The sequence below is a fragment of the Phalangium opilio genome, unplaced genomic scaffold (genome assembly GCF_054372755.1).
Source record: "Phalangium opilio isolate 3A_F unplaced genomic scaffold, DU_Popi_V2 ptg000663l_1, whole genome shotgun sequence".
NCBI lineage: Eukaryota > Metazoa > Arthropoda > Arachnida > Opiliones > Phalangiidae > Phalangium > Phalangium opilio.
In genome coordinates, this window is record NW_028324247.1 from 250284 (window position 1) to 276599 (window position 26316).

Genomic DNA, 26316 nt, shown 5'->3' on the forward strand with positions numbered 1-26316 from the left:
CTGTTTAACTAACTAGCTTAGGCAGTGTGTGTACCACAGTAGCTAGATGATAACCGTTATCTTAATGCCAAGTTTGTTTGGAGACTACCCTTCTGAAAATACGAACTTTTCGATGATTTCTAGGTCAACTTCGCTGGTCTGTCTTCCCTTAAAGATCAATGGGAAAGTGGTAACATAAACACCGCTGCCGAGGAAGCCAAGGAAGATGTTAAAGATGATTTGGCTAAATTGCGCCAACGTATTTGCCTTGGACGTTCGGAGTCCATGAAAGCGGTGGACGAAAAAGCGTGTCAAGACACGAAGACAAAGTCGCCGGTTCGAAGCGAATCAGTCGTCTTAGGACGCGATGTTAAGGCCCTGTCCATAAAGGACATGTTCGAGAAGGGTGCGATTGAAAATGATGAAGAGATTGAGGCTGAAAAGTTCGAACGTCTGCGCGAAGAGAAGGAAGAGGACTTGTCAGTTCTAACGGAACCTGGTAAGCAATTTGTACTTGTCCTTACATGACTCGAGCTTTAGTATTTTATATCCTTGGGTATTGTGAAATTTCTTTAGGTACGGCTGTTGGTGCTAGTAGCCTCTTCAAGCAGATGGACGCTAGCGTCAAGTCCCCATCACCGACTCAATTGTCCCCTTCGAAGAGCCCTTCCATGATTTTGCGAACCCACAACGACAGTATCTCGAGTCAAGCCCCTGAGGGTGAAATCGTTAAGGGCAGTGCCCCGACCGAAAGGAAAGAGATTCCAGTTGAAACCACCGTTATCACCCAGAAATTCAAATTCTTTGAAAATTACAAGGAAGAGGAGAAGGAACGCAAGCGTTTCCAAATCACTCCTCCGAGGGAAATAACCAAGGAGCCTTCCACAGAACCTGAAGCTCCCAGGGACCCCAATATTGTACGAAGCACTGATAAAATTGATGACCTACCAGTCACGGACACGGCCAAGAAGATGCTGGACAAATTCAAGGCCTTGGAGAACCAATCAACCCAAGAACACGTGCCGATGCCCACGACTCGCAAGCCTTTGAAGCGAATCAAACCACCGAGAGAAGATCGACCCAAGGTGGTCAACGTGCAAGTCGACACCCAACCGCAAGTTGATCCAGATGTCGTTCGATGCAGTTACAAGTCGGATGACGACATAGTAGTTGGGGCGGACAAGGTTAAGAGCCTGAGAGCCAAGTTCGAAAACTGCGAATTGGAAGTCAGCAGGGAGAACTTGAAGAGTGAAAAGTTAGGGTTGAGAATGGCCGATGTCAGCGGAAACGGTGTTGAAGAAACCGATTTCTTACCGCAAGTTCACGCAACGAAGAATTTAAAAGCCAAATCCGAAGCGATTAAGGATGAAACCGCCAAAACTCCGGAGAAGCCAAAACCAAAAGCGAGACGTTCTATTGTAAGTACCAGAGAGGATTCATCCGAATTTTCTTAATGTTTGAACTTAAGTTTAACAGTATGTTACTTAACCCCAAAATTGTTAAATAACATAATACGAGTCACAAATTTTCTATCTACGCTTATACCAGTTTTGATTTTTGCGGAACTTTCTCTTAAGAAACCATTGATTTGCATGTTAGTTTTGAAACGGTAGTTATTTAGCCTTGTTTTTTATAAGACTAACGCTGGTGTCGTTTTGATATATTCCCGTTTAATTAATCATTATGTATATTTATGTTTTCGACTCAATATGTTTTTGTCTCGCCAATTTGGTTTGTAAAATGATCGCAATGTTAACTATCAATCAGTAGCAAATTGTTTAAATTGTAGTATTTAAATTGCTTCCAATGTTACTAATTATTTTGACTGATTAAAAAAAGGTGCCAAGGTCGACTGATATATATATATATGATTATTAAATATGATCCCTATTTTTCGAGAAAAGTAATTAAATTCAAGTTTTTTAAAAATTTTATAGCAAAAACAAATTCAATTTTGATAGAGTAATTAACGTTTTAGGACTGATTACAATTTGTAAAATGAAAATGTTGCTTTAGTAGGAAACTGATGTGGTAGGTAAAAGATTCGTGTGTTTAAATATTATTACGTATAGGCCTAAATTTAATGTATATACTTGAACTTTGCGTTCAATTATTTTGATCTCTTAACTATTTAAGTATTTTTGTCATGGGTTTATAATTTTGAAATTTATAATTCAGTTCTTGCGTAATTATTTCAAAGTCGCATCTTCGAATTTTTTTTTCATTTTTTTTGAAAAAGTTACAATTTGTAATAATTTTTAGGCAATATATCTACTATCAGTGATGGTTTTATAACGTTATATTTATCAGTGAAACCTCATGAGAAAGAAAACAAGAATTAATAAAAACCAATCTTTTGTGGAATTAAATTTATGTATAAACCAAAAAAAACCAAAAGGAAAAAGAAGAAAATAAACGTTTCTAACAAAGAAGTTTATTTTTGACATAAACATTGCACAAGATATTTAAAATTGTGTATTCATCCGCACTAGCCTCCTCAAGCGTTCTTTAAGTTGAATTTAAGTATGGATTCATAAAAAAATCGAGATATTATAATTGATTTGTTTAATTTAAAATCTTCCTTAAGCGAATTAAAATAATTATTTTAATTTTATATTTCCTATAAAATGAATTAAATTATTTTTATTTAAATTCTCTATTAAGTTAACAAAACTAATTATTTTAAATATTTATTACATACGAAATGGATTTAATTAATTCTCTTAACTGATGATGCAGTTAATTAAAATATGGAATAATTTGAAATTATTTAGTTGAAACTTTATCCTCCATCGCCATTCGATCTATTTTGCTAATTTACATAAATAATATAACCAGGGATAGATTTAATTTTAGTAGTAGGAATGGAGAACAGAGTAATGGAATGTGGGCGCGCGTCAAAGTCCCGGACCCCCCTTCCACGGGACGGAGAGGGGGGTATGAAGGAAGAGGCGGGTCATGGCGACAGAGGTAAAAAGGAGTAACGTATTTTTCGCCGTCCCCGTCAGCAACGTCATCAAAACGTAGTTTAAAACTGAGCCAATAAGATCATTTAAACTTTTCGTTACGTATTGGAGGGAGCCCCACCCTTTTAACTCCAAGATTTATAGGACATTGTCCACTGGAGTGCGCAAAAATAGTGTCGCATCTTCATAGTCAAGTTATCAAAAATTCTGAAAAAATGTATTGGTCAACTGTCCAGTGACCCCCTTTGTTTTTAAAAATTATGGGACATTATAAAATTGTATTGGACAATGTCCAGTGTCTTGCGCTTATTTCCGACCCTAGTAACGATATTACAGCGATAAACCTCTTTTTCGTGAGTATAGTTGATTCCTGAAGTTGTCCGGGCACCTACCACCTCTTTACGGTGTCTTTATTGTTGTTGTTGACGTCACAAAGGCCTGCCGTTTGTGTAGATTTTGTATAGGGGTAGTACAAAGTAGTACGTATTCAAAGTCTAATCATTCTGTTGATGTGTCTTACAGAGAAACCTTCGGCGGAAGCGACATTTCGTGGCTCGGAGTATTTATCATACGATCCTTTGATGAAAGCTCCGATCATCGGTTCGAGCGATCAGGTGTCGTTGTACTTCAAGAGGCGGCAACCGAGCGGCATGTTGTTCTACACGGGCGACAACGAAGATTACATGATGCTCAGTTTGAGAGACGGCGTCATCGTCCTGACCGTCAGGGTCAGCCTCGGTTCCAGCTCCGTCGAGAAGGCCGTCAGACCCGCCAAGGTCCGCTTCGACGACAATCAGTGGCACAAGGTTCTCGTTCAACGAAAAGTTAGAGAGGTAAGATAGTAACACCCCCTGCGGACAAACATTGTTTGTGGAAAAAATAAATACAATTGGGTTTCATAAAGGTTAGCTCCGTAGGATTAACATGGTTCAAGAGATACGAGGAAATTATTTGAGTTGATTATAGCATGAGTTTATAAGATACGTTTCAGAAGTACGTCACTTCCTATACTTTGTAATTCTACTGAGAGACTTACAGCTCGAGCTAGTTCGAGAACGACGGAAGCGAGAATTGAAGTCTTACACTCGGTGGTTAGTTTTGCCGGACTTCCATCTAGGTCCTATTTAGTCTGCATTACTAAGCCCCTTTTGACAGCAGCGCCTCATGCACCAGGCCTCCCTCGCTTTACCTCCTCGAATCTATGACCTATAACTCATACACTTCATGACAAGCTCTTAGTAACCAGAGACAAACTTATGGCCAACATATCTTATGAACTTATGATTATAGTCCTACTTCTCCCCCTTTAACAACGATGCAACCACAAGCTCAAACACGTACGAAAAGCGTCGTAGATGGCGCTAATTGACAGGCGTATCTAAAAATATGAACTCTTTGAGTTTTCTACTCTTGGTGGGATAATAAAATCCATTATTTTCTGACGTTGCTAAACTATTGAGATGATTTTTAAAAATATCGAAGTTTGTAAAAAGCAGCTAGGCCTAGGCATCTCGGAGATTAGACTTCTTGGAGGAGCTATGAAATGCTTGATAAGGCTTTCAAAGAAGCGTGGAGCTAAATTATATAAGTTGATTATAAATGACTTGTTCCTACGTAATATTAGCGAGAGAGAGAACCCATATTTTTAGGTGCGTTCCCGCAACCCCCGCTCACGTACTCCGGAATGGTTTTTTTAATAGCGTGTCGCGGGGGGACTATATTTAAGCTAAGAGGACCGCGTCTTTAAATCCAGCTTAAAAATTCATTAATCCCAGCTCTGATTAATTTCCTCAAAGCGTTTTTCGCACCTGATTTCGCCCTCATAGCCATAGCTACTCTGAATCTCGCGCTATGTTTACTTATCTAAAGACTCGTGAAAGAGATTATTTTAAAGGAACGGGCCTTTTCTAAATCTGAAAGGAAAAATATTTTTTTAAAAAAATGAAATGCTCTCATATTATAAAATTATCAGCATTTAATTAGTCAATTGCTTTAGTGGCGTCTGCTAAATCTAATCTATTACTCCTTACCTTTCTCAGCTTGTGGGAATTCAACCAATCCCGTTTGGGGTAAGTGGTTCCATTTAATAATAATAATAATAGCAGTGGGGTGGCGTAGCGGTTAGCGCTTTCGCCTCGCAGCAAGAGGATCCCGGGTTCGATCCCGAACTGTGGCACCGGGTGAAAATCTGGGAACAAATCCTTCTGCGTAGAGTTTGCAAGTTCTCTCCCCGCTTGTTAAAAGGAGTTTTCCTCCGCGGTCTTACCCGGTTTCTCCTTTCCATCAAAACTTGCAGAGGTTAACGGTAATAGTTAGTATAGGGCGCTGTAGGTTAGCTGTGGCATAGGGGCTAGCCACCACCCCTCTATGCACTGTAAAGGGACCCACCTGTAAACAAGCCACAGGCTTAGTGTGGATATCCCTTCATAGACAAAAGCTTATATTATTATTATTATTATTATCAAAAGTGGATGAGAGGAAAAGTATGAAAATGGCCAAAAGTCGCGAGTCATCAGAGTTTCGCCGTAGTTGACCGTTTTATTGGCGTAGCTATACTGGGCCTGTTCACTGCCTTAAAATAGGTCTTGTGTTAATTCGCGGTTACGCGGTTACCGTCGTCTGCTATTGTGTATGCTAGAACTTCCTCGATTTGTGTTTGTAGTCAGGACAGAGTAGCTGGTAATGTTTTAAAAGGTATTTGAAGGTATAAAATGGATTTAAGTAAGGTTATCGAAGCAATAGAAGAACACATAAAACTAGACACGTTAAAAAAAAACTCGGTAATTTAGCTATAGCGCGAGCAGCTTGCGTCGTGATCGAGTGGGCTATGGTTAAACCAAGGAGCATAAATGTCTGAACTACTTTCAGTCGCGAGTTTGCAAGTCCATCAGGCACTAGTAAACTAAATAGTTATTGGCCAAACTTTGATGTCCGCGTTTTTTAACAAAGGCTCTATGGCACTTGTCATACTTTCCCTCTCATCCACATTTGTTATTATTATTATTATTATTTTCCAGCCAGTCGAGTCGTTCATCGAATAGTTCGGCCTAGTATTCGCGAATAGTTCGGCGTTTGTATTTCAGGGATAATCTAATGAATTTTTGAAATGAAAGGGACTTCTCAATGATTTCCATCTCGATTGTTTACTATTCAACGCGCTTCAATCTTACACCCTTTTCAGGGTTCATACAACTTTTGGGAAACCGATTTCCACCAGTTTCCAGGTTTTTTCCCATATATATTATATTTTGTTTAAACGGTTCACCGTTGACCACGAGGCGACGACGCGATATTACGGCCACTCCCATACCGTCACTCGAGATGAAGTAGAAAAATTTTATCTGAATTCAATTTTAGCCTGAACTTTATGTATTAATTCGCTGTTGTAGTAATTTCTGGACTAATTTGCTTCCCTGGATATAATTTTAATGTCTCTTTCCATTTGGTCATTCCTTTCAGAACGATACGGCGCACTTAAGGGTCATCTCTGCTCCCAAAAATCTTTTTCTCGAAGCTTGAAGTCCGACATTATAATTTAGTGTAGCAATAACTTAAATAAGCATGATGTAATTTTAGTGTAGGGTTTTAATAACGTTCCTGTATGATCAATAAAGATTTTATCACGAAAATATTGTTTCATTTATTAGAACAAAGGCTAAGTAAGATATGTTCCAAACGTTTGTCACTGGTTACAATCTGGAGCTTGTCACGAAGTGAAGTACGTAGGTCATAGATTCGAGGTAAAGCGACGGCTGGTGAGGCGCAGTCAAAAGGCTTAGTACAGACTAAATAGGACCTAGATGGCAGTCCTGCAAAATTAACCGAGTGTAGTCAATTATTGCAAGTTGTTCTCGGACTAGCCCTCTGTAAGTCTCTAGCATTACGAAGTATAGATAGTGTCATACTTATGGAACATATCACTTATAAACTTATGGTATCACCTATATATAATTTCCTAGTAAAGTTTATGGTGTCTCCGAGGTAGCTCGTTGTATATATAAATATCCTGGGTACATATGGAGTCAATCATCCATGCGTAAGACCAATCCTGTACGTGTTTGGATCTAAACCAGTAAAGAGACATTCAAATCCCCTAGACATTTGTAATGTCACGTTTCCATCTGAGAATGATGTCTTTTGACGATTATGCCTTATTCTTTTCTTTTCAAAAGGCGTTTAATTTTCATTAATTGTTAGTGATTAATTAATTAAATATGATGTACTCACACACTGCTTCAAGTCCATTTGTAAAACCAAAACTGGTAGTCCGTTAACATCTTGATGACAGGTAATTCCGGATCCATAATTAAACGTTGTTTAAGCCTTTTCCTGTATTTCAGCTCTAATATATATCAGTATCAATTAGTTTTTAATAAAATTTTCATTCGATAAACAATGTCAAATTTTATGTGGGGAAATATCCAGTTTGGTAAGGAAAATATTTTCACCATATATGTGTACGAGATGGCGCTTATATTACCGTTGTGACAGGGGTCTTCCTTAAATTATCGTTGATATTTTAGGGGCAGTCATAAAATTTTTATGATTGAGTAAAGTTTCATCCTAAAATTAACGTGAGTTTTTTGGGGCTATTCACTTTTTATTGAATCTTTCGGTTAGATTGTATTGATGACAACAAAATATATTATTTCAATTAAAATAATTCAGTAAGAGTAATAAAAACGTATACTTACAATCCACGACCTTGGCCCAAATAATTAAGCAGTCGACAGGGTCACGGGGTTGAACTTTGTTTATTTTACGGTAATATAAGCGCCCTCAAGCGTAAAACCACGGCGAACTAAATTGGTTAAAAAAATATTCTCGCATCGCGACACGCATGGGCCTAGTTTATTTCGGAGGCTCCGATCCAATATATGTATGTACAGAGAATGTCGGCGGTTCTAATTTCGGCCTGGCCTGGTCTCTGTAACTTTGATTGAGGCGACTTTATGGGGGTTGGCTGTTTATTACGTCGTGTACTTCTGTTTCTTCCCCTCAACCCCCCCCCCAGCCGGGTCCTTGAAGCGCGAACCGACGTAGCTCTCCGTATACCGAACTAATCTATGCTAGGTGAAGGGGGGTGTGTATGAATTTATCGGATATCTATATTTCATCGTTAACCATATAACATACCAGTAGAATATCTTAGAAGTGCCCGGCCCGATACCAAAAGGGGAAGGATATTGGCCTAATTTCGTTTCCATTGGGTCTACCTTTGTGGAATCTTATTTATAATAAAGGCCTTTTCAGACGATACAACTTTGACTCAATGGGATGTCATAAACCTTAGGAACAGATATGGCACCCTAACATCGTGGTTGTTGTAACATTTATCCCAGGTATACCATTTCTTCTACCCCCTCCCTTCGTCTTCTTTTTCTTCTTCTCTCCCAGCGAATGATTAAATTCTCTTCAATAATGGACAAATCGAGTAGAAACTTCCCGGCCGGGCTCCGCTCCCTGCAAACTTCCTTCTCCTTCCCATCTTCATCCAGCTCTTGGCTTCACTCCGTCCGTCCGTCTCTGACAGTTTAATTCTCGCGAACCCCCCAAGAACCCCCGGCCCCACTCTCTTTCCTGGCCCAGAAAAATTTCCTTATAAACAACTTCATTAGCAATTCCCCCTCGTTACTTCCTCCTTTACTTCCTCTCCCCCCTCGGGGTAAGGGAGCGACCCCTCTCACGTGTATTTATACAAACCCCTCTCCCTTCCTACCCCCGTTTCATCTTCCTTGAAGGAGAAAAACCCAAGACTAAGAGATGAGGAAGAGAAAGGATAATTGTGGAAGTAAAAAATAAAAGAACTGGAGCGGAAGTTGGTCCCAGTTCCGATCTGCAGTTCTTCAATGTGTTACGCCAGATAGACAGGGTGCGTTTCAACCCCTGACTATAGCCAACGTTGCAACTTAAGTTAACGAAATTTAGTAAAGCAAACGTTTGTGCCAGCGCCTGCTGCAAGAGGAACCCGGGTTCGATCCCGGACTGCAAGTTCCCTCCCTAATTGTTTAAGTGGTTATACTCCGCTGTCTTACCCTGTTTCTCTATTCTTTCAATACTTGCTGAGGTTAACGGTAATAGTTAGTGTAGGGCGCTGTCGGTTAGCTGTGGGGCAGACGGGGCTAGCCCCCTGCACCACTCTATGCATTGTAAAGAAATTCGCCCATCTTTTTAATTTTGGATTTGAGAGAACCTAAAATTTCTACAGTTTATTTGGCTATGTGTACGAGATGGCGCTTATATTACCGTTGTGACAGGGGTCTTCCTTAAATTATCGTTGATATTTTAGGGGCAGTCATAAAATTTTTATGATTGAGTAAAGTTTCATCCTAAAATTAACGTGAATTTTTTGGGGCTATTCACTTTTTATTGAATCTTTCGGTTAGATTGTATTGATGACAACAAAATATATTATTTCAATTAAAATAATTCAGTAAGAGTAATAAAAACGTATACTTACAATCCGCGACCTTGGCCCAAATAATTAAGCAGTCGTTAGGGTCACGGGGTTGAACTTTGTTTATTTTACGGTAATATAAGCGCCCCCAAGCGTAAAACCACGGCGAACTAAATTGGTTAAAAAAATATTCTCGCTTCGCGACACGCATGGGCCTAGTTTATTTCGGAGGCTCCGATCCAATATATGTATGTACAGAGAATGTCGGCGGTTCTAATTTCGGCCTGGCCTGGTCTCTGTAACTTTGATTGCGGCGACTTTATGGGGGTTGGCTGTTAATTACGTCGTGTACTTCTGTTTCTTCCCCTCAACCCCCCCCCAGCCGGGTCCTTGAAGCGCGAACTGACGAAGCAAGAGGAAGCTCAGTCTATTAAGCAAAAGCTTCATATTATTAATCCTAGAAAACAAAATAGGCTGATAGAGGATGGATTCGAAACCACGCCCCCGAAGAGACTGCTGCCATAAACCAGCGCCTTAAACCACTCGGCCACTCTACCTGAAAGCGAAAGGAAACTCAGTCTTTTAAGCAAAAGCTTCATATTATTAATCCTAGAAAACAAAATAGGCTGATAGAGGCGGGATTTCAACCCACGCCCCCGAAGAGACTGCTGCCTTAAACCATAAAGGCCCGTTCGCAAGCGCGCGAGAAGCTGAGAGTGGAAGCGAGTCTGTCTTCTCGCTCGCAGATCCCTAGCTCGCATACGCTCTCAGCCGTCGGAATCAGCTGCTATATTTTTGTTCACAAGAAAAGCAGATCGTCCCTCGCGAGTCGCAATTCTAGCTGAAGTTGTTCGAAAATTAAAATGGTGGAGGATGCGGAGATAGTACGAGCTAGGCTCATTAAATTGCTTTTATTAAAGAAAAAAACCTTATTATTAAAAAAGAAAAAACTAAAATTAAAAACAAAAAGACGTTGGTGGGTGCATCCCATTTGGATGAAACGAAAAGAAGAAGGATATTTTCATACTTTGGTAATTTTAGCTTCATAGCAAAGGCTTAGGTACTTTATAAGCCGCCAAAAATTTATATTTTTTGTATAAAATTAAGCTTAAAGCAATGCGAACACATGACCACGAATATTTCAAGAATTTTTCGCGTATGTCGCCAGAGATTTTCGATGAATTAGTTGAACTGCTTTCACATTCATTGAAAAAGTATCCATCATCAAGAGAGCCGCTTTCTCCTTCTCATCGCGTAGCCATAACTTTGAGGTTAGCTGTTCTAGTGATACTAGGCGTTCGAGTCACGCCTATTATGATAATGAACTCATTTGTCATAATATATACAGATATCTAGCTACCGGTGAAAGCTTGATAAGCATAGCTTATGGATTTAGAATCGGCAAATCAACAGCCCATTATGTTGTTAATGAAACGTGTGCAGCAATGTGGGATATCTTGCAGCCTCTGTATATGAAAGTAATATTGTCTTCGTAAAGATAATAAATGTATACATTATTTGTACGAAATGTATTGCTTTATTAAGGTTCCAACTAAAGCGGTTTGGGAAAAAACTGCTGAAGAATTTGATCGCCAGTGGCAATATCCTCACTGTTGCGGAGCAGTTGATGGTAAACACGTTGTCATACAACAACCACCAAATAGTGGTTCTATGTATTACAATTATAAAGTAAGATATCATAAAACATTATTTAAAAATCATTTTAGCTTGACATTTTGGATAATTTGATTATTATTTTTGCAAATTATTAAAGACATTTAATTTAAAAAACAAATAAGGAGGAATTTTAGAATGGTAATAGTAAGTTTTTGCAAATATAGGGAACAAATTCAGTTGTTCTGATGGCAGTTGTAGATGCAGAGTATAAATTCATAGCCGTTGACATTGGGGGCTATGGCTCCAACTCCGATGGAGGAATTTTCGGCAACTCAGCGCTGGGAAGGGCTCTGGAAAGTGGCACTATAGACTTTCCAGAACCTGCTCGATTGCCTCGAAGTGAAATAGTGGCCCCATTTATATTAATTGGTGATGAAGCTTTTGCCCTTCGTTCGGATTTTTTAAGACCCTATCCGGGAAAAGGTTTAACCCCAAAAGCAAGGGTTTTTAACTACCGACTAAGCAGAGCCAGGTAATTTAATGAGATGTTTATAAGAACATGCCAAACTAACAAGAACATTTTCGAACATTTTGTTGAAGGCGCTGTAGTGAAAATGCCTTTGGCATATTAGCTGCGAGGTGGAGAGTTTTCCACAGAACGATAAACCTTGCTCCCAAAAATGTTGATGGCATAATTAAAGCAACTGTGGTGCTGCACAATTTTTTGATGAGTAAAGAAAAGCAGGTTAAGTCAAGTAGAAGAGTGTACTGCCCTCCAGGGTATAGTGACTTCACAGACAGCTTAGGAGATTTGCATAATGGCGCGTGGAATGAAGAGCCACAAGGTGGATTACGAAATCTGGCAAAAACTGCATCTCGAAACTATTCTATGGAAGCTAGAGACTGTAGGAACAGCTATGCCGAATATTTTTGGGAAGAAGGAGCAGTTCCTTGGCAGTGGGATTTGCCTGGTGTTACAAGATAAAAAACATTGTAAATAATATTAAAACACATTTTTATTCTTTCATTTGAGTCGATTCTGACAAATCAATGAATTCATTTATTGTTGCCAAAATATGATTTTGGCATTGCCTAAGCAGTTTCCCATCAACTTTTCGCAATTGGGAGGCTATGAAATCGCAGAACAGCTGTGCTTCATCCTTTTGTGCTGGAGCTATAGCTGCTGAGAGCGCACTGTAAACATTTCGTAAAATTAAGAATAATAAATACAATAGAACACCGCTGACCAATAGGGCGGGTCCATTTAAATTCTTAAATATTTCCCATAAAATAATGGTTAGAAACCTGCAGGTCCATAGCCTGGGCCCAGGTGTCAATGCCGAGTCAAAATAAATTTGGATTTTCCCCTATACACCGCCTCAAAATTTTGAAATATCCTCTCATCAATTCAATTTACTTTAATCCTGTAATCCCATTTTTTTCTTACATAATCCCGTGATATAAAATGCAACCGACCGATATGATATCGGTTCGAGCTTATTTTGCCGATTTCGACCGAAAAGTGAAAACTTTACAGCATTCGATATCGGACTCTGTTTACTTTTCCCAATAATGGTTTTTTAAATTAACGCAAAATAATCGGCTAAAATCGGTATCGGTACAACTACGATATCGGTATCGGTTTATATGCAATATCGGCCAACACTATAAAATGCTTATTTTCGCCAAGTAGGAATCATACTTTCTGCAATATGGCACGATTGCATTTTACTGTCTTGTTTTATTGAATTACTGCGTATTTAACTTAAGTAATATTCTAATAGTTAAAATACCTATCAATTTTTTCTATTTCTTTGTCAATACTATTAATTTTTTGCGCTTTCGTTTTCATTGAGACGTCTGGCTGGACTGAAGATGTTGATGTAGAGGAGAATCTTCTTTTCTGTTTCATTTCGCTTTTCGCATTCGCATCACTGTTCGAAACATGGGAATCTGTCTCCATATTGCTACACTCTTCTAATATTTCCTCCACGAAAACGTCATCCTATTCCAATGAGTAACTTTTATTTGTTGGCTATCACAAATTTTGTTTTAAAAATATATCAAGTTCTGTTGATTACTTCTCCAGGAACATTTATTTGTTTGGAACTCTCATTTCCTTTTACTTCTCCAGGACCATTTACTTCTCCAGGAGCATTTACTTCTTCGGAACTTTCATTTCCAAGAGGCATGTTTGATGTGGTTCTGAAAAGCGAGAAAAGTGAATACTTTACAGCATTCACTTTAAAACTGTGATTGTTTACTTTCTTCGTTGGACCACATCTTTTAAAAACAAAAGTTGCTTAAAATAAGGCCAGGTGACCAGCTCAACATCTCCGTCTTCTAAATATTCCTGTCCAGATTTATTTTTAGAAATGGCATGGTAATTCGAACGGAATTGGTCTTTCAGGTATTTCCATGCATTTTTAGCCTCTTTTACTGAACCAATAATTACATTTTGAGTGCCGCTAATAAGCAAAAAATGTATCTTACCAGTCATTTCACATTGGACTGAAATAACATTCCATGAATGTTCTAATTTGTCTCTATCTCTGTAGTCAATGTTAAGTTTATTCCAAACTGCATTCTGTTTTCTTACTTCTTCAATAAATTTTTCTTTTCTTTCCATTTCTTTTAATCTTTGATCTGCTTTTAAAGCTTTGCCCATTTCTTTTTTCTGTTTTAAAGTCGCCATCACAGACTGTTTAATCCAAAGAACTTGGTTTAATCAAATCGAAAAACTTTATGCTAGCAGACGCCTGTTTCTGTTTGACGCGTTAATGGGGGTGAAAAGGGGGAAAAATTGGCGCTGATTTCAAAAAATATCTATCCGAGATAGATCGTTGCGAGATGCCGAGAAGTGACGATCCGCTCTCGCAATAGCGCCGCAATCGCGCTTGAGAACAGCTGGTGGAATCGCGAGAATCGCATTTAGAGTACGGTTTCAGCTTTCAGCTTGAGCTTCTCGCGCGCTTGCGAACGGGCCTTAAGGTAATACCTATATTTCTAAACAACCCCCCGCCCTTCCATATATATTCCACATCCATTTCAACATGAATCTACAGTAGAACTAAACCTATTCGCCCTTACGAGTTAATGTTGACTCACCATGGCTTCCTTCTAGTGAAATTTCACTATGGATTAAAATTGAGCTCCCTTTGAATTATAACATTCCCTGCCTTTGATTCCAGTGTCATTTCATCATTAAATAACGGAAGAAGCGCGTCCCTGTCGGAAATAGTATGTCAAAGTATTTTTGATTACCGAATTGGAAGTATAATTGCAAAGGCGTTTCTCAGGTAGTGCGTATTTATTTGGCGTAGCTTTCGTATTATTGCTTCAATATTACTGACCAAGAGATAGCCCCTGCACATTAATATCAAAAGCAGCTAGGGCTCCTCTCTGACCATCAGGGCTTTAAAAATACGCTGCCTTTTTATTTTGCGCAGGATACGCTCTTGTTATATGGTATGCTGCATAAGTTTATAAGATAAGTTCCATAAGTATGACACTAGCTATACTTGGGTTAGTCTATACTTTCGGGTTAAATTCAAACCTTCAATGGACCTTGCAAAGCTAGGTTAATTAATCATAATTACTTTCCTAGAGATAAGTCCATACTTTCAGGTTAAATTCAAATCTTCAACAGCCATTGAGACCATATAAAATGGTTGATTACTCCTTGGCCTTAAGTCAGGTATAATTTCTAATAATCATCCTAGAATAGGTTGAAAATCTCCTATGGACGTTTCGACCATTAATGATTCATAAAGGCGGGCCTTAATTTCTAATTAAGATCCTAGAGATACTGTGCATGTGGAGATAAAAATTAAGATCTTCCATGATTGAGGAGACCGTACAAGATGGTTAATTAAGGTCTCTACCGGAGTCTCTATGCTTACACGTGCAAATGGCAGACCACTTTTTACCTCTACCAAATCTACAGTGCCAGTAGAGCCCTTCATGGCTTCAATATATGATAGGTTTCAAATTTTATGCAATGACTGGACGCTATATAATCAATGGATGGTTCATTGTTTATGAATTGTTAAATAAAAGCCTGTGTATATTTTCTCTCAAACTAAAAGCTACAAAGAAGGCAAAAGGGTATAATGAGTCAAACCTAAGTTTTCTAAATTACATACAATTCACCCATGTGATAGTTATCTGCCCATATTAAAAAATTCGTTACAGTTCAATAATTCAACTTTAGATTTATTAGAAACATTTCAACCATCTATGGGTGAAAATGCTAACCTAGATTTGATGTTGTAAAGAAAGTATGTTATAATGTGGTGATATACACTTATGGTATTCACCTTTCTCCTAAATAATAAATGAAGGTATGGCCTAGTTCTTAAGATGCACTTTTATCTTAAAACTAATGGCTATTACTCGAGACTTGAATCCCCAAAATTTGCCGTATCGAGCCTTAGCCACACCGGCAAGCCTATTCCCAAATATGATTAGAAATAATTTAAAAACTTCATCTTCTAAATAGTATAATTTCTAAAATATTTTACTTCATTAATCACGTTAAAAGTTCATAGAATAATTCCATCTAGAGACTGGAACTCTATGGAGAAAAAGGTAGGTAAGAAAATTTAATAAATATCATGGGTGTATGCTTGATATGGAACGTAACTTATGATATATCAATATCCCTATGTAAATCTACATGCGTTAATCTAACTTTTAGAGCCGACTGATTCGTATATATATTTACTCCGTATGCGTAGTGTAATAAAAAAGTAAATTCTTCAATGTAATTCATCTTTTATACTCGCAATGATTGTAGTAATCAAATTAAACTAAACCTTGACTAAACATAGGTTTTATCTTGGATTTTTTTTTGTTCCATGCAATTGACATGCTAGGCCCATGCCTAGCGCTGAAACAACCCTTACAGCTTCAAAAAGTTTTAAATTTCGCGGTTCAGACAGAATTTTAGGGCGACAATATAAGTTAATTAATCCATGATTTTATATTTAAGTTTTCTACACATCAAGTAAAATTCGTTCACAGGTTCGTTAGAATATATTTATACCTTGTAATAAAACGTTTTCAACGTACTTCATCTTTTATACTTACTATGATTGTACTAATCAAATTAAGAGTTTACTTTTCGGTTACCGTTAATTTTTTATACTTAAGCGACAGAGCAAGAGGAGTCCCTAAAAACGGGTTTAATCGTTGCCTAGTGCCTATGGGGTTTAATTCACAGCGTACATGATTCGAGAACCGGAAGTTCATTCCGTGGACATTGACTATTTGATTCTGTGCCGTGTTTACTGGAGGTAAAACCAGGGGTCGCTGGTTAAAAATTAAACTCAGTCGCAAAGAGTTTCCCAACGCAAAGACCGTTTTCCACGTAAAGAGAGTTTTTCCACGCAAAGAGAGTTTACCCAGGCAAAGAGAGTTTACCCAGGCAAAGAGAGTTTATCCAGGCAAAGGGAGTTTACCCACGCAAAGAGAGTTTACCCAGGCAAAGAGAGTTTACCCAGGCAAAGAGAGTTTTCCCACGCAAAGTGAGTTTTCCTATTTAGTCCGCATTACTCACCAGGCCTCCCTCGCTTTACCCCCTCGAATCTATGACCTACTTCAAATTGAAGTAACCAGTGACAAACTTATGGCCAACATATCTCATGAACTTACAATATCACCACCTTCGCATTTAAAATGGTCTAATTACGAAACATAGCCAAATAAACTGTAGAAATTTTAGGTTCTCTCAAATCCAAAATTAAAAAGATGGGCGAATTTCTTTACAATGTATAGAGGGGTGCAGGGGGCTAGCCCCGTCTGCCCCACAGCTAACCGACAGCGCCCTACACTAACTATTACCGTTAACCTCAGCAAGTATTGAAAGAATAGAGAAACAGGGTAAGACAGCGGAGTATAACCACTTAAACAATTAGGGAGGGAACTTGCAGTCCGGGATCGAACCCGGGTTCCTCTTGCAGCAGGCGCTGGCACAAACGTTTGCTTTACTAAATTTCGTTAACTTAAGTTGCAACGTTGGCTATAGTCAGGGGTTGAAACGCACCCTGTCTATCTGGCGTAACACATTGAAGAACTGCAGATCGGAACTGGGACCAACTTCCGCTCCAGTTCTTTTATTTTTTACTTCCACAATTATCCTTTCTCTTCCTCATCTCTTAGTCTTGGGTTTTTCTCCTTCAAGGAAGATGAAACGGGAGTAGGAAGGGAGAGGGGTTTGTATAAAAACACGTGAGAGGGGTCGCTCCCTTACCCCGAGGGGGGAGAGGAAGTAAAGTAGGAAGTAACGAGAGGGAATTGCTAATGAAGTTGTTTATAAGGAAATTTTTCTGGGCCAGGAAAGAGAGTGGGGCCGGGGGGTTCTTGGGGGGTTCGCGAGAATTAAACTGTCAGAGACGGACGGACGGAGTGAAGCCAAGAGCTGGATGAAGATGGGAAGGAGAAGGAAGTTTGCAGGGAGCGGAGCCCGGCCGGGAAGTTTCTACTCGATTTGTCCATTATTGAAGAGAATTTAATCATTCGCTGGGAGAGAAGAAGAAAAAGAAGAAGAAGGGAGGGGGTAGAAGAAATGGTATACCTGGGATAGATGTTACAACAACCACGATGTTAGGGTGCCATATCTGTTCCTAAGGTTTATGACATCCCATTGAGTCAAAGTTGTATCGTCTGAAAAGGCCTTTATTATAAATAAGATTCCACAAAGGTAGACCCAATGGAAACGAAATTAGGCCAATATCCTTCCCCTTTTGGTATCGGGCCGGGCACTTCTAAGATATTCTACTGGTATGTTATATGGTTAACGATGAAATATAGATATCCGATAAATTCATACACACCCCCCTTCACCTAGCATAGATTAGTTCGGTATACGGAGAGCTACGTCGGTTCGCGCTTCAAGGACCCGGCTGGGGGGGGGGGGGTTGAGGGGAAGAAACAGAAGTACACGACGTTATAAACAGCCAACCCCCATAAAGTCGCCGCAATCAAAGTTACAGAGACCAGGCCAGGCCGAAATTAGAACCGCCGACATTCTCTGTACATACATATATTGGATCGGAGCCTCCGAAATAAACTAGGCCCATGCGTGTCGCGAAGTGAGAATATTTTTTTAACCAATTTAGTTCGCCGTGGTTTTACGCTTGGGGGCGCTTATATTACCGTAAAATAAACAAAGTTCAAACCCGTGACCCTGTCGACTGCTTAATTATTTGGGCCAAGGTCGCGGATTGTAAGTATACGTTTTTATTACTCTTACTGAATTATTTTAATTGAAATAATATATTTTGTTGTCATCAATACAATCTAACCGAAAGATTCAATAAAAAGTGAATAGCCCCAAAAAATTCACGTTAATTTTAGGATGAAACTTTACTCAATCATAAAAATTTTATGACTGCCCCTAAAATATCAACGATAATTTAAGGAAGACCCCTGTCACAACGGTAATATAAGCGCCATCTCGTACACATATATGGTGAAAATATTTTCCTTACCAAACTGGATATTTCCCCACATAAAATTTGACATTGTTTATCGAATGAAAATTTTATTAAAAACTAATTGATACTGATATATTTTAGAGCTGAAATACAGGAAAAGGCTTAAACAACGTTTAATTATGGATCCGGAATTACCTGTCATCAAGATGTTAACGGACTACCAGTTTTGGTTTTACAAATGGACTTGAAGCAGTGTGTGAGTACATCATATTTAATTAATTTATCACTAACAATTAATGAAAATTAAACGCCTTTTGAAAAGAAAAGAATAAGGCATAATCGTCAAAAGACATCATTCTCAGATGGAAACGTGACATTACAAATGTCTAGGGGATTTGAATGTCTCTTTACTGGTTTAGATCCAAACACGTACAGGATTGGTCTTACGCATGGATGATTGACTCCATATGTACCCAGGATATTTATATATACAACGAGCTACCTCGGAGACACCATAAACTTTACCAGGAAATTATATATAGGTGATACCATAAGTTTATAAGTGATATGTTCCATAAGTATGACACTATCTATACTTCGTAATGCTAGAGACTTACAGAGGGCTAGTCCGAGAACAACTTGCTATAATTGACTACACTCGGTTAATTTTGCAGGACTGCCATCTAGGTCCTATTTAGTCTGTACTAAGCCTTTTGACTGCACCTCACCAGCCGTCGCTTTACCTCGAATCTATGACCTACGTACTTCACTTCGTGACAAGCTCCAGATTGTAACCAGTGACAAACTTTTGGAACATATCTTACTTAGCCTTTGTTCTAATAAATGAAACAATATTTTCGTGATAAAATCTTTATTGATCATACAGGAACGTTATTAAAACCCTACACTAAAATTACATCATGCTTATTTAAGTTATTGCTACACTAAATTATAATGTCGGACTTCAAGCTTCGAGAAAAAGATTTTTGGGAGCAGAGATGACCCTTAAGTGCGCCGTATCGTTCTGAAAGGAATGACCAAATGGAAAGAGACATTAAAATTATATCCAGGGAAGCAAATTAGTCCAGAAATTACTACAACAGCGAATTAATACATAAAGTTCAGGCTAAAATTGAATTCAGATAAAATTTTTCTACTTCATCTCGAGTGACGGTATGGGAGTGGCCGTAATATCGCGTCGTCGCCTCGTGGTCAACGGTGAACCGTTTAAACAAAATATAATATATATGGGAAAAAACCTGGAAACTGGTGGAAATCGGTTTCCCAAAAGTTGTATGAACCCTGAAAAGGGTGTAAGATTGAAGCGCGTTGAATAGTAAACAATCGAGATGGAAATCATTGAGAAGTCCCTTTCATTTCAAAAATTCATTAGATTATCCCTGAAATACAAACGCCGAACTATTCGCGAATACTAGGCCGAACTATTCGATGAACGACTCGACTGGCTGGAAAATAATAATAATAATAATAATAATAACAAATGTGGATGAGAGGGAAAGTATGACAAGTGCCATAGAGCCTTTGTTAAAAAACGCGGACATCAAAGTTTGGCCAATAACTATTTAGTTTACTAGTGCCTGATGGACTTGCAAACTCGCGACTGAAAGTAGTTCAGACATTTATGCTCCTTGGTTTAACCATAGCCCACTCGATCACGACGCAAGCTGCTCGCGCTATAGCTAAATTACCGAGTTTTTTTTAACGTGTCTAGTTTTATGTGTTCTTCTATTGCTTCGATAACCTTACTTAAATCCATTTTATACCTTCAAATACCTTTTAAAACATTACCAGCTACTCTGTCCTGACTACAAGCACAAATCGAGGAAGTTCTAGCATACACAATAGCAGACGACGGTAACCGCGTAACCGCGAATTAACACAAGACCTATTTTAAGGCAGTGAACAGGCCCAGTATAGCTACGCCAATAAAACGGTCAACTACGGCGAAACTCTGATGACTCGCGACTTTTGGCCATTTTCATACTTTTCCTCTCATCCACTTTTGATAATAATAATAATAATAATATAAGCTTTTGTCTATGAAGGGATATCCACACTAAGCCTGTGGCTTGTTTACAGGTGGGTCCCTTTACAGTGCATAGAGGGGTGGTGGCTAGCCCCTATGCCACAGCTAACCTACAGCGCCCTATACTAACTATTACCGTTAACCTCTGCAAGTTTTGATGGAAAGGAGAAACCGGGTAAGACCGCGGAGGAAAACTCCTTTTAACAAGCGGGGAGAGAACTTGCAAACTCTACGCAGAAGGATTTGTTCCCAGATTTTCACCCGGTGCCACAGTTCGGGATCGAACCCGGGATCCTCTTGCTGCGAGGCGAAAGCGCTAACCGCTACGCCACCCCACTGCTATTATTATTATTATTAAATGGAACCACTTACCCCAAACGGGATTGGTTGAATTCCCACAAGCTGAGAAAGGTAAGGAGTAATAGATTAGATTTAGCAGACGCCACTAAAGCAATTGACTAATTAAATGCTGATAATTTTATAATATGAGAGCATTTCATTTTTTTAAAAAAATATTTTTCCTTTCAGATTTAGAAAAGGCCCGTTCCTTTAAAATAATCTCTTTCACGAGTCTTTAGATAAGTAAACATAGCGCGAGATTCAGAGTAGCTATGGCTATGAGGGCGAAATCAGGTGCGAAAAACGCTTTGAGGAAATTAATCAGAGCTGGGATTAATGAATTTTTAAGCTGGATTTAAAGACGCGGTCCTCTTAGCTTAAATATAGTCCCCCCGCGACACGCTATTAAAAAAACCATTCCGGAGTACGTGAGCGGGGGTTGCGGGAACGCACCTAAAAATATGGGTTCTCTCTCTCGCTAATATTACGTAGGAACAAGTCATTTATAATCAACTTATATAATTTAGCTCCACGCTTCTTTGAAAGCCTTATCAAGCATTTCATAGCTCCTCCAAGAAGTCTAATCTCCGAGATGCCTAGGCCTAGCTGCTTTTTACAAACTTCGATATTTTTAAAAATCATCTCAATAGTTTAGCAACGTCAGAAAATAATGGATTTTATTATCCCACCAAGAGTAGAAAACTCAAAGAGTTCATATTTTTAGATACGCCTGTCAATTAGCGCCATCTACGACGCTTTTCGTACGTGTTTGAGCTTGTGGTTGCATCGTTGTTAAAGGGGGAGAAGTAGGACTATAATCATAAGTTCATAAGATATGTTGGCCATAAGTTTGTCTCTGGTTACTAAGAGCTTGTCATGAAGTGTATGAGTTATAGGTCATAGATTCGAGGAGGTAAAGCGAGGGAGGCCTGGTGCATGAGGCGCTGCTGTCAAAAGGGGCTTAGTAATGCAGACTAAATAGGACCTAGATGGAAGTCCGGCAAAACTAACCACCGAGTGTAAGACTTCAATTCTCGCTTCCGTCGTTCTCGAACTAGCTCGAGCTGTAAGTCTCTCAGTAGAATTACAAAGTATAGGAAGTGACGTACTTCTGAAACGTATCTTATAAACTCATGCTATAATCAACTCAAATAATTTCCTCGTATCTCTTGAACCATGTTAATCCTACGGAGCTAACCTTTATGAAACCCAATTGTATTTATTTTTTCCACAAACAATGTTTGTCCGCAGGGGGTGTTACTATCTTACCTCTCTAACTTTTCGTTGAACGAGAACCTTGTGCCACTGATTGTCGTCGAAGCGGACCTTGGCGGGTCTGACGGCCTTCTCGACGGAGCTGGAACCGAGGCTGACCCTGACGGTCAGGACGATGACGCCGTCTCTCAAACTGAGCATCATGTAATCTTCGTTGTCGCCCGTGTAGAACAACATGCCGCTCGGTTGCCGCCTCTTGAAGTACAACGACACCTGATCGCTCGAACCGATGATCGGAGCTTTCATCAAAGGATCGTATGATAAATACTCCGAGCCACGAAATGTCGCTTCCGCCGAAGGTTTCTCTGTAAGACACATCAACAAGAATGATTAGACTTTGAATACGTACTACTTTGTACTACCCCTATACAAAATCTACACAAACGGCAGGCCTTTGTGACGTCAACAACAACAATAAAGACACCGTAAAGAGGTGGTCGGTGCCCGGACAACTTCAGGAATCAACTATACTCACGAAAAAGAGGTTTATCGCTGTAATATCGTTACTAGGGTCGGAAATAAGCGCAAGACACTGGACATTGTCCAATACAATTTTATAATGTCCCATAATTTTTAAAAACAAAGGGGGTCACTGGACAGTTGACCAATACATTTTTTCAGAATTTTTGATAACTTGACTATGAAGATGCGACACTATTCTTGCGCACTCCAGTGGACAATGTCCTATAAATCTTGGAGTTAAAAGGGGGGGCTCCCTCCAATACGTAACGAAAAGTTTAAATGATCTTATTGGCTCAGTTTTAAACTACGTTTTGATGACGTTGCTGACGGGGACGGCGAAAAATACGTTACTCCTTTTTACCTCTGTCGCCATGACCCGCCTCTTCCTTCATACCCCCCTCTCCGTCCCGTGGAAGGGGGGTCCGGGACTTTGACGCGCGCCCACATTCCATTACTCTGTTCTCCATTCCTACTACTAAAATTAAATCTATCCCTGGTTATATTATTTATGTAAATTAGCAAAATAGATCGAATGGCGATGGAGGATAAAGTTTCAACTAAATAATTTCAAATTATTCCATATTTTAATTAACTGCATCATCAGTTAAGAGAATTAATTAAATCCATTTCGTATGTAATAAATATTTAAAATAATTAGTTTTGTTAACTTAATAGAGAATTTAAATAAAAATAATTTAATTCATTTTATAGGAAATATAAAATTAAAATAATTATTTTAATTCGCTTAAAGAAGATTTTAAATTAAACAAATCAATTATAATATCTCGATTTTTTTATGAATCCATACTTAAATTCAACTTAAAGAACGCTTGAGGAGGCTAGTGCGGATGAATACACAATTTTAAATATCTTGTGCAATGTTTATGTCAAAAATAAACTTCTTTGTTAGAAACGTTTATTTTCTTCTTTTTCCTTTTGGTTTTTTTTGGTTTATACATAAATTTAATTCCACAAAAGATTGGTTTTTATTAATTCTTGTTTTCTTTCTCATGAGGTTTCACTGATAAATATAACGTTATAAAACCATCACTGATAGTAGATATATTGCCTAAAAATTATTACAAATTGTAACTTTTTCAAAAAAAATGAAAAAAAAATTCGAAGATGCGACTTTGAAATAATTACGCAAGAACTGAATTATAAATTTCAAAATTATAAACCCATGACAAAAATACTTAAATAGTTAAGAGATCAAAATAATTGAACGCAAAGTTCAAGTATATACATTAAATTTAGGCCTATACGTAATAATATTTAAACACACGAATCTTTTACCTACCACATCAGTTTCCTACTAAAGCAACATTTTCATTTTACAAATTGTAATCAGTCCTAAAACGTTAATTACTCTATCAAAATTGAATTTGTTTTTGCTATAAAATTTTTAAAAAACTTGAATTTAATTACTTTTCTCGAAAAATAGGGATCATATTTAATAATCATATATATATATATCAGTCGACCTTGGCACCTTTTTTTAATCAGTCAAAATAATTAGTAACATTGGAAGCAATTTAAATACTACAATTTAAACAATTTGCTACTGATTGATAGTTAACATTGCGATCATTTTACAAACCAAATTGGCGAGACAAAAACATATTGAGTCGAAAACATAAATATACATAATGATTAATTAAACGGGAATATATCAAAACGACACCAGCGTTAGTCTTATAAAAAACAAGGCTAAATAACTACCGTTTCAAAACTAACATGCAAATCAATGGTTTCTTAAGAGAAAGTTCCGCAAAAATCAAAACTGGTATAAGCGTAGATAGAAAATTTGTGACTCGTATTATGTTATTTAACAATTTTGGGGTTAAGTAACATACTGTTAAACTTAAGTTCAAACATTAAGAAAATTCGGATGAATCCTCTCTGGTACTTACAATAGAACGTCTCGCTTTTGGTTTTGGCTTCTCCGGAGTTTTGGCGGTTTCATCCTTAATCGCTTCGGATTTGGCTTTTAAATTCTTCGTTGCGTGAACTTGCGGTAAGAAATCGGTTTCTTCAACACCGTTTCCGCTGACATCGGCCATTCTCAACCCTAACTTTTCACTCTTCAAGTTCTCCCTGCTGACTTCCAATTCGCAGTTTTCGAACTTGGCTCTCAGGCTCTTAACCTTGTCCGCCCCAACTACTATGTCGTCATCCGACTTGTAACTGCATCGAACGACATCTGGATCAACTTGCGGTTGGGTGTCGACTTGCACGTTGACCACCTTGGGTCGATCTTCTCTCGGTGGTTTGATTCGCTTCAAAGGCTTGCGAGTCGTGGGCATCGGCACGTGTTCTTGGGTTGATTGGTTCTCCAAGGCCTTGAATTTGTCCAGCATCTTCTTGGCCGTGTCCGTGACTGGTAGGTCATCAATTTTATCAGTGCTTCGTACAATATTGGGGTCCCTGGGAGCTTCAGGTTCTGTGGAAGGCTCCTTGGTTATTTCCCTCGGAGGAGTGATTTGGAAACGCTTGCGTTCCTTCTCCTCTTCCTTGTAATTTTCAAAGAATTTGAATTTCTGGGTGATAACGGTGGTTTCAACTGGAATCTCTTTCCTTTCGGTCGGGGCACTGCCCTTAACGATTTCACCCTCAGGGGCTTGACTCGAGATACTGTCGTTGTGGGTTCGCAAAATCATGGAAGGGCTCTTCGAAGGGGACAATTGAGTCGGTGATGGGGACTTGACGCTAGCGTCCATCTGCTTGAAGAAGCTACTAGCACCAACAGCCGTACCTAAAGAAATTTCACAATACCCAAGGATATAAAATACTAAAGCTCGAGTCATGTAAGGACAAGTACAAATTGCTTACCAGGTTCCGTTAGAACTGACAAGTCCTCTTCCTTCTCTTCGCGCAGACGTTCGAACTTTTCAGCCTCAATCTCTTCATCATTTTCAATCGCACCCTTCTCGAACTTGTCCTTTATGGACAGGGCCTTAACATCGCGTCCTAAGACGACTGATTCGCTACGAACCGGCGACTTTGTCTTCGTGTCTTGACACGCTTTTTCGTCCACCGCTTTCATGGACTCCGAACGTCCAAGGCAAATACGTTGGCGCAATTTAGCCAAATCATCTTTAACATCTTCCTTGGCTTCCTCGGCAGCGGTGTTTATGTTACCACTTTCCCATTGATCTTTAAGGGAAGACAGACCAGTGAAGTTGACCTAGAAATCATCGAAAAGTTCGTATTTTCAGAAGGGTAGTCTCCAAACAAACTTGGCATTAAGATAACGGTTATCATCTTCCATATATTATCATATGTTTTCGTATATTTCCATATACAGGGTGTATCTGAAATGGACGTAGGAGCGAAAGTATTTGGGTTCCTGGGGCCAATATAAGGCGAAACTGAGGTATGATATTTTGTCGTACGCCAACCCATTTGGAAGTTACTTGAACCTCACACTTGCTAGTTTGCATAAATCACAGCATGTTGACTTCGTCTAAAACAGTAGGAATTAAGTTCAAGATAGGATGGTTATTGCAAATTAGTGGTTGCCAGCTAAAACAAAAAAAGCCTCAAAGCCATAGAGTTTATAGTCAATTTTTAAGGAGTAGAAAGTCGTACAGTTGGTGACTCATAAAGAGCATAAATGTAAAACAACATGTTACGATTTAGTGTGTTGAAACAACTGACCGATACTAACGGTAAACTAGCAGCGATAAGTAGCGCAAACGAAAAAGGAACACCGACATTTTGCTTCATTCTTCAAACAATCGAAAGGTTGCATTTAGTTTAAAGATTAGGTTATTGTTGCAACTTATCGAAATC

At 38.7% G+C, this 26316-nt stretch overlaps 3 protein-coding genes across 12 annotated transcripts; 1 reads left to right on the plus strand and 2 right to left on the minus strand.

The window, feature by feature from the left end:
• Positions 1-57: 57 nt before the first annotated feature.
• LOC149588136 (uncharacterized) lies at positions 58-5397 on the plus strand. 2 transcript variants are annotated; one of them, XR_016380053.1, is made up of 4 exons: positions 58-478; positions 556-1397; positions 3468-3778; positions 3850-5397. XR_016380053.1 is itself a non-coding variant. In XM_089863162.1 (3 exons), exons 1-3 carry the CDS (start codon positions 265-267, stop codon positions 3525-3527), a joined length of 1116 nt encoding a protein of 371 aa, XP_089719288.1. In that variant the 5' UTR covers positions 58-264; the 3' UTR covers positions 3528-5397. The 2 variants fall into 2 exon arrangements, 1 of the variants encoding a protein (XP_089719288.1); XM_089863162.1 differs by having other exon boundaries at positions 3468-5397.
• Positions 2225-25702, minus strand: LOC149588137 (uncharacterized). 9 transcript variants are annotated; one of them, XR_016380058.1, is made up of 8 exons: positions 25354-25702; positions 24435-25276; positions 22054-22364; positions 7173-7287; positions 6887-7101; positions 4389-6819; positions 3982-4323; positions 2225-3796 (listed from the first exon to the last, which is right to left on the minus strand). XR_016380058.1 is itself a non-coding variant. In XM_089863165.1 (3 exons), exons 1-3 carry the CDS (start codon positions 25565-25567, stop codon positions 22305-22307), a joined length of 1116 nt encoding a protein of 371 aa, XP_089719291.1. In that variant the 5' UTR covers positions 25568-25702; the 3' UTR covers positions 20435-22304. The 9 variants fall into 9 exon arrangements, 1 of the variants encoding a protein (XP_089719291.1); XR_016380057.1 differs by having other exon boundaries at positions 3982-6819; positions 6887-7009; XR_016380055.1 differs by having other exon boundaries at positions 3982-6754.
• On the minus strand, positions 11976-13151 carry LOC149588138 (uncharacterized). The gene is made up of 3 exons (XM_089863180.1): positions 13041-13151; positions 12753-12964; positions 11976-12153 (listed from the first exon to the last, which is right to left on the minus strand). Exons 1-3 carry the CDS (start codon positions 13149-13151, stop codon positions 11976-11978), a joined length of 501 nt encoding a protein of 166 aa, XP_089719306.1.
• Positions 25703-26316: the final 614 nt, after the last annotated feature.

What these genes read in the sequence shown, in the direction of transcription:
- LOC149588136 (XM_089863162.1), top strand. Translation starts at nt 265, where the DNA reads ATGAAAGCGGTGGACGAAAAAGCGTGTCAAGACACGAAGACAAAGTCG. An exon ending in GTCAGTTCTAACGGAACCTG is followed by an intron (nt 479 to 555) that starts GTAAGCAATTTG and finishes AAATTTCTTTAG; the next exon opens with GTACGGCTGTTGGTGCTAGT. An exon ending in CAAAAGCGAGACGTTCTATT is followed by an intron (nt 1,398 to 3,467) that starts GTAAGTACCAGA and finishes TGTGTCTTACAG; the next exon opens with AGAAACCTTCGGCGGAAGCG.
- LOC149588138 (XM_089863180.1), bottom strand. Translation starts at nt 13,151, where the DNA reads ATGCCTCTTGGAAATGAAAGTTCCGAAGAAGTAAATGCTCCTGGAGAA. An exon ending in AAATAAATGTTCCTGGAGAA is followed by an intron (nt 12,965 to 13,040) that starts GTAATCAACAGA and finishes TCATTGGAATAG; the next exon opens with GATGACGTTTTCGTGGAGGA. An exon ending in GAAATAGAAAAAATTGATAG is followed by an intron (nt 12,154 to 12,752) that starts GTATTTTAACTA and finishes AAATGTTTACAG; the next exon opens with TGCGCTCTCAGCAGCTATAG.
- LOC149588137 (XM_089863165.1), bottom strand. Translation starts at nt 25,567, where the DNA reads ATGAAAGCGGTGGACGAAAAAGCGTGTCAAGACACGAAGACAAAGTCG. An exon ending in GTCAGTTCTAACGGAACCTG is followed by an intron (nt 25,277 to 25,353) that starts GTAAGCAATTTG and finishes AAATTTCTTTAG; the next exon opens with GTACGGCTGTTGGTGCTAGT. An exon ending in CAAAAGCGAGACGTTCTATT is followed by an intron (nt 22,365 to 24,434) that starts GTAAGTACCAGA and finishes TGTGTCTTACAG; the next exon opens with AGAAACCTTCGGCGGAAGCG.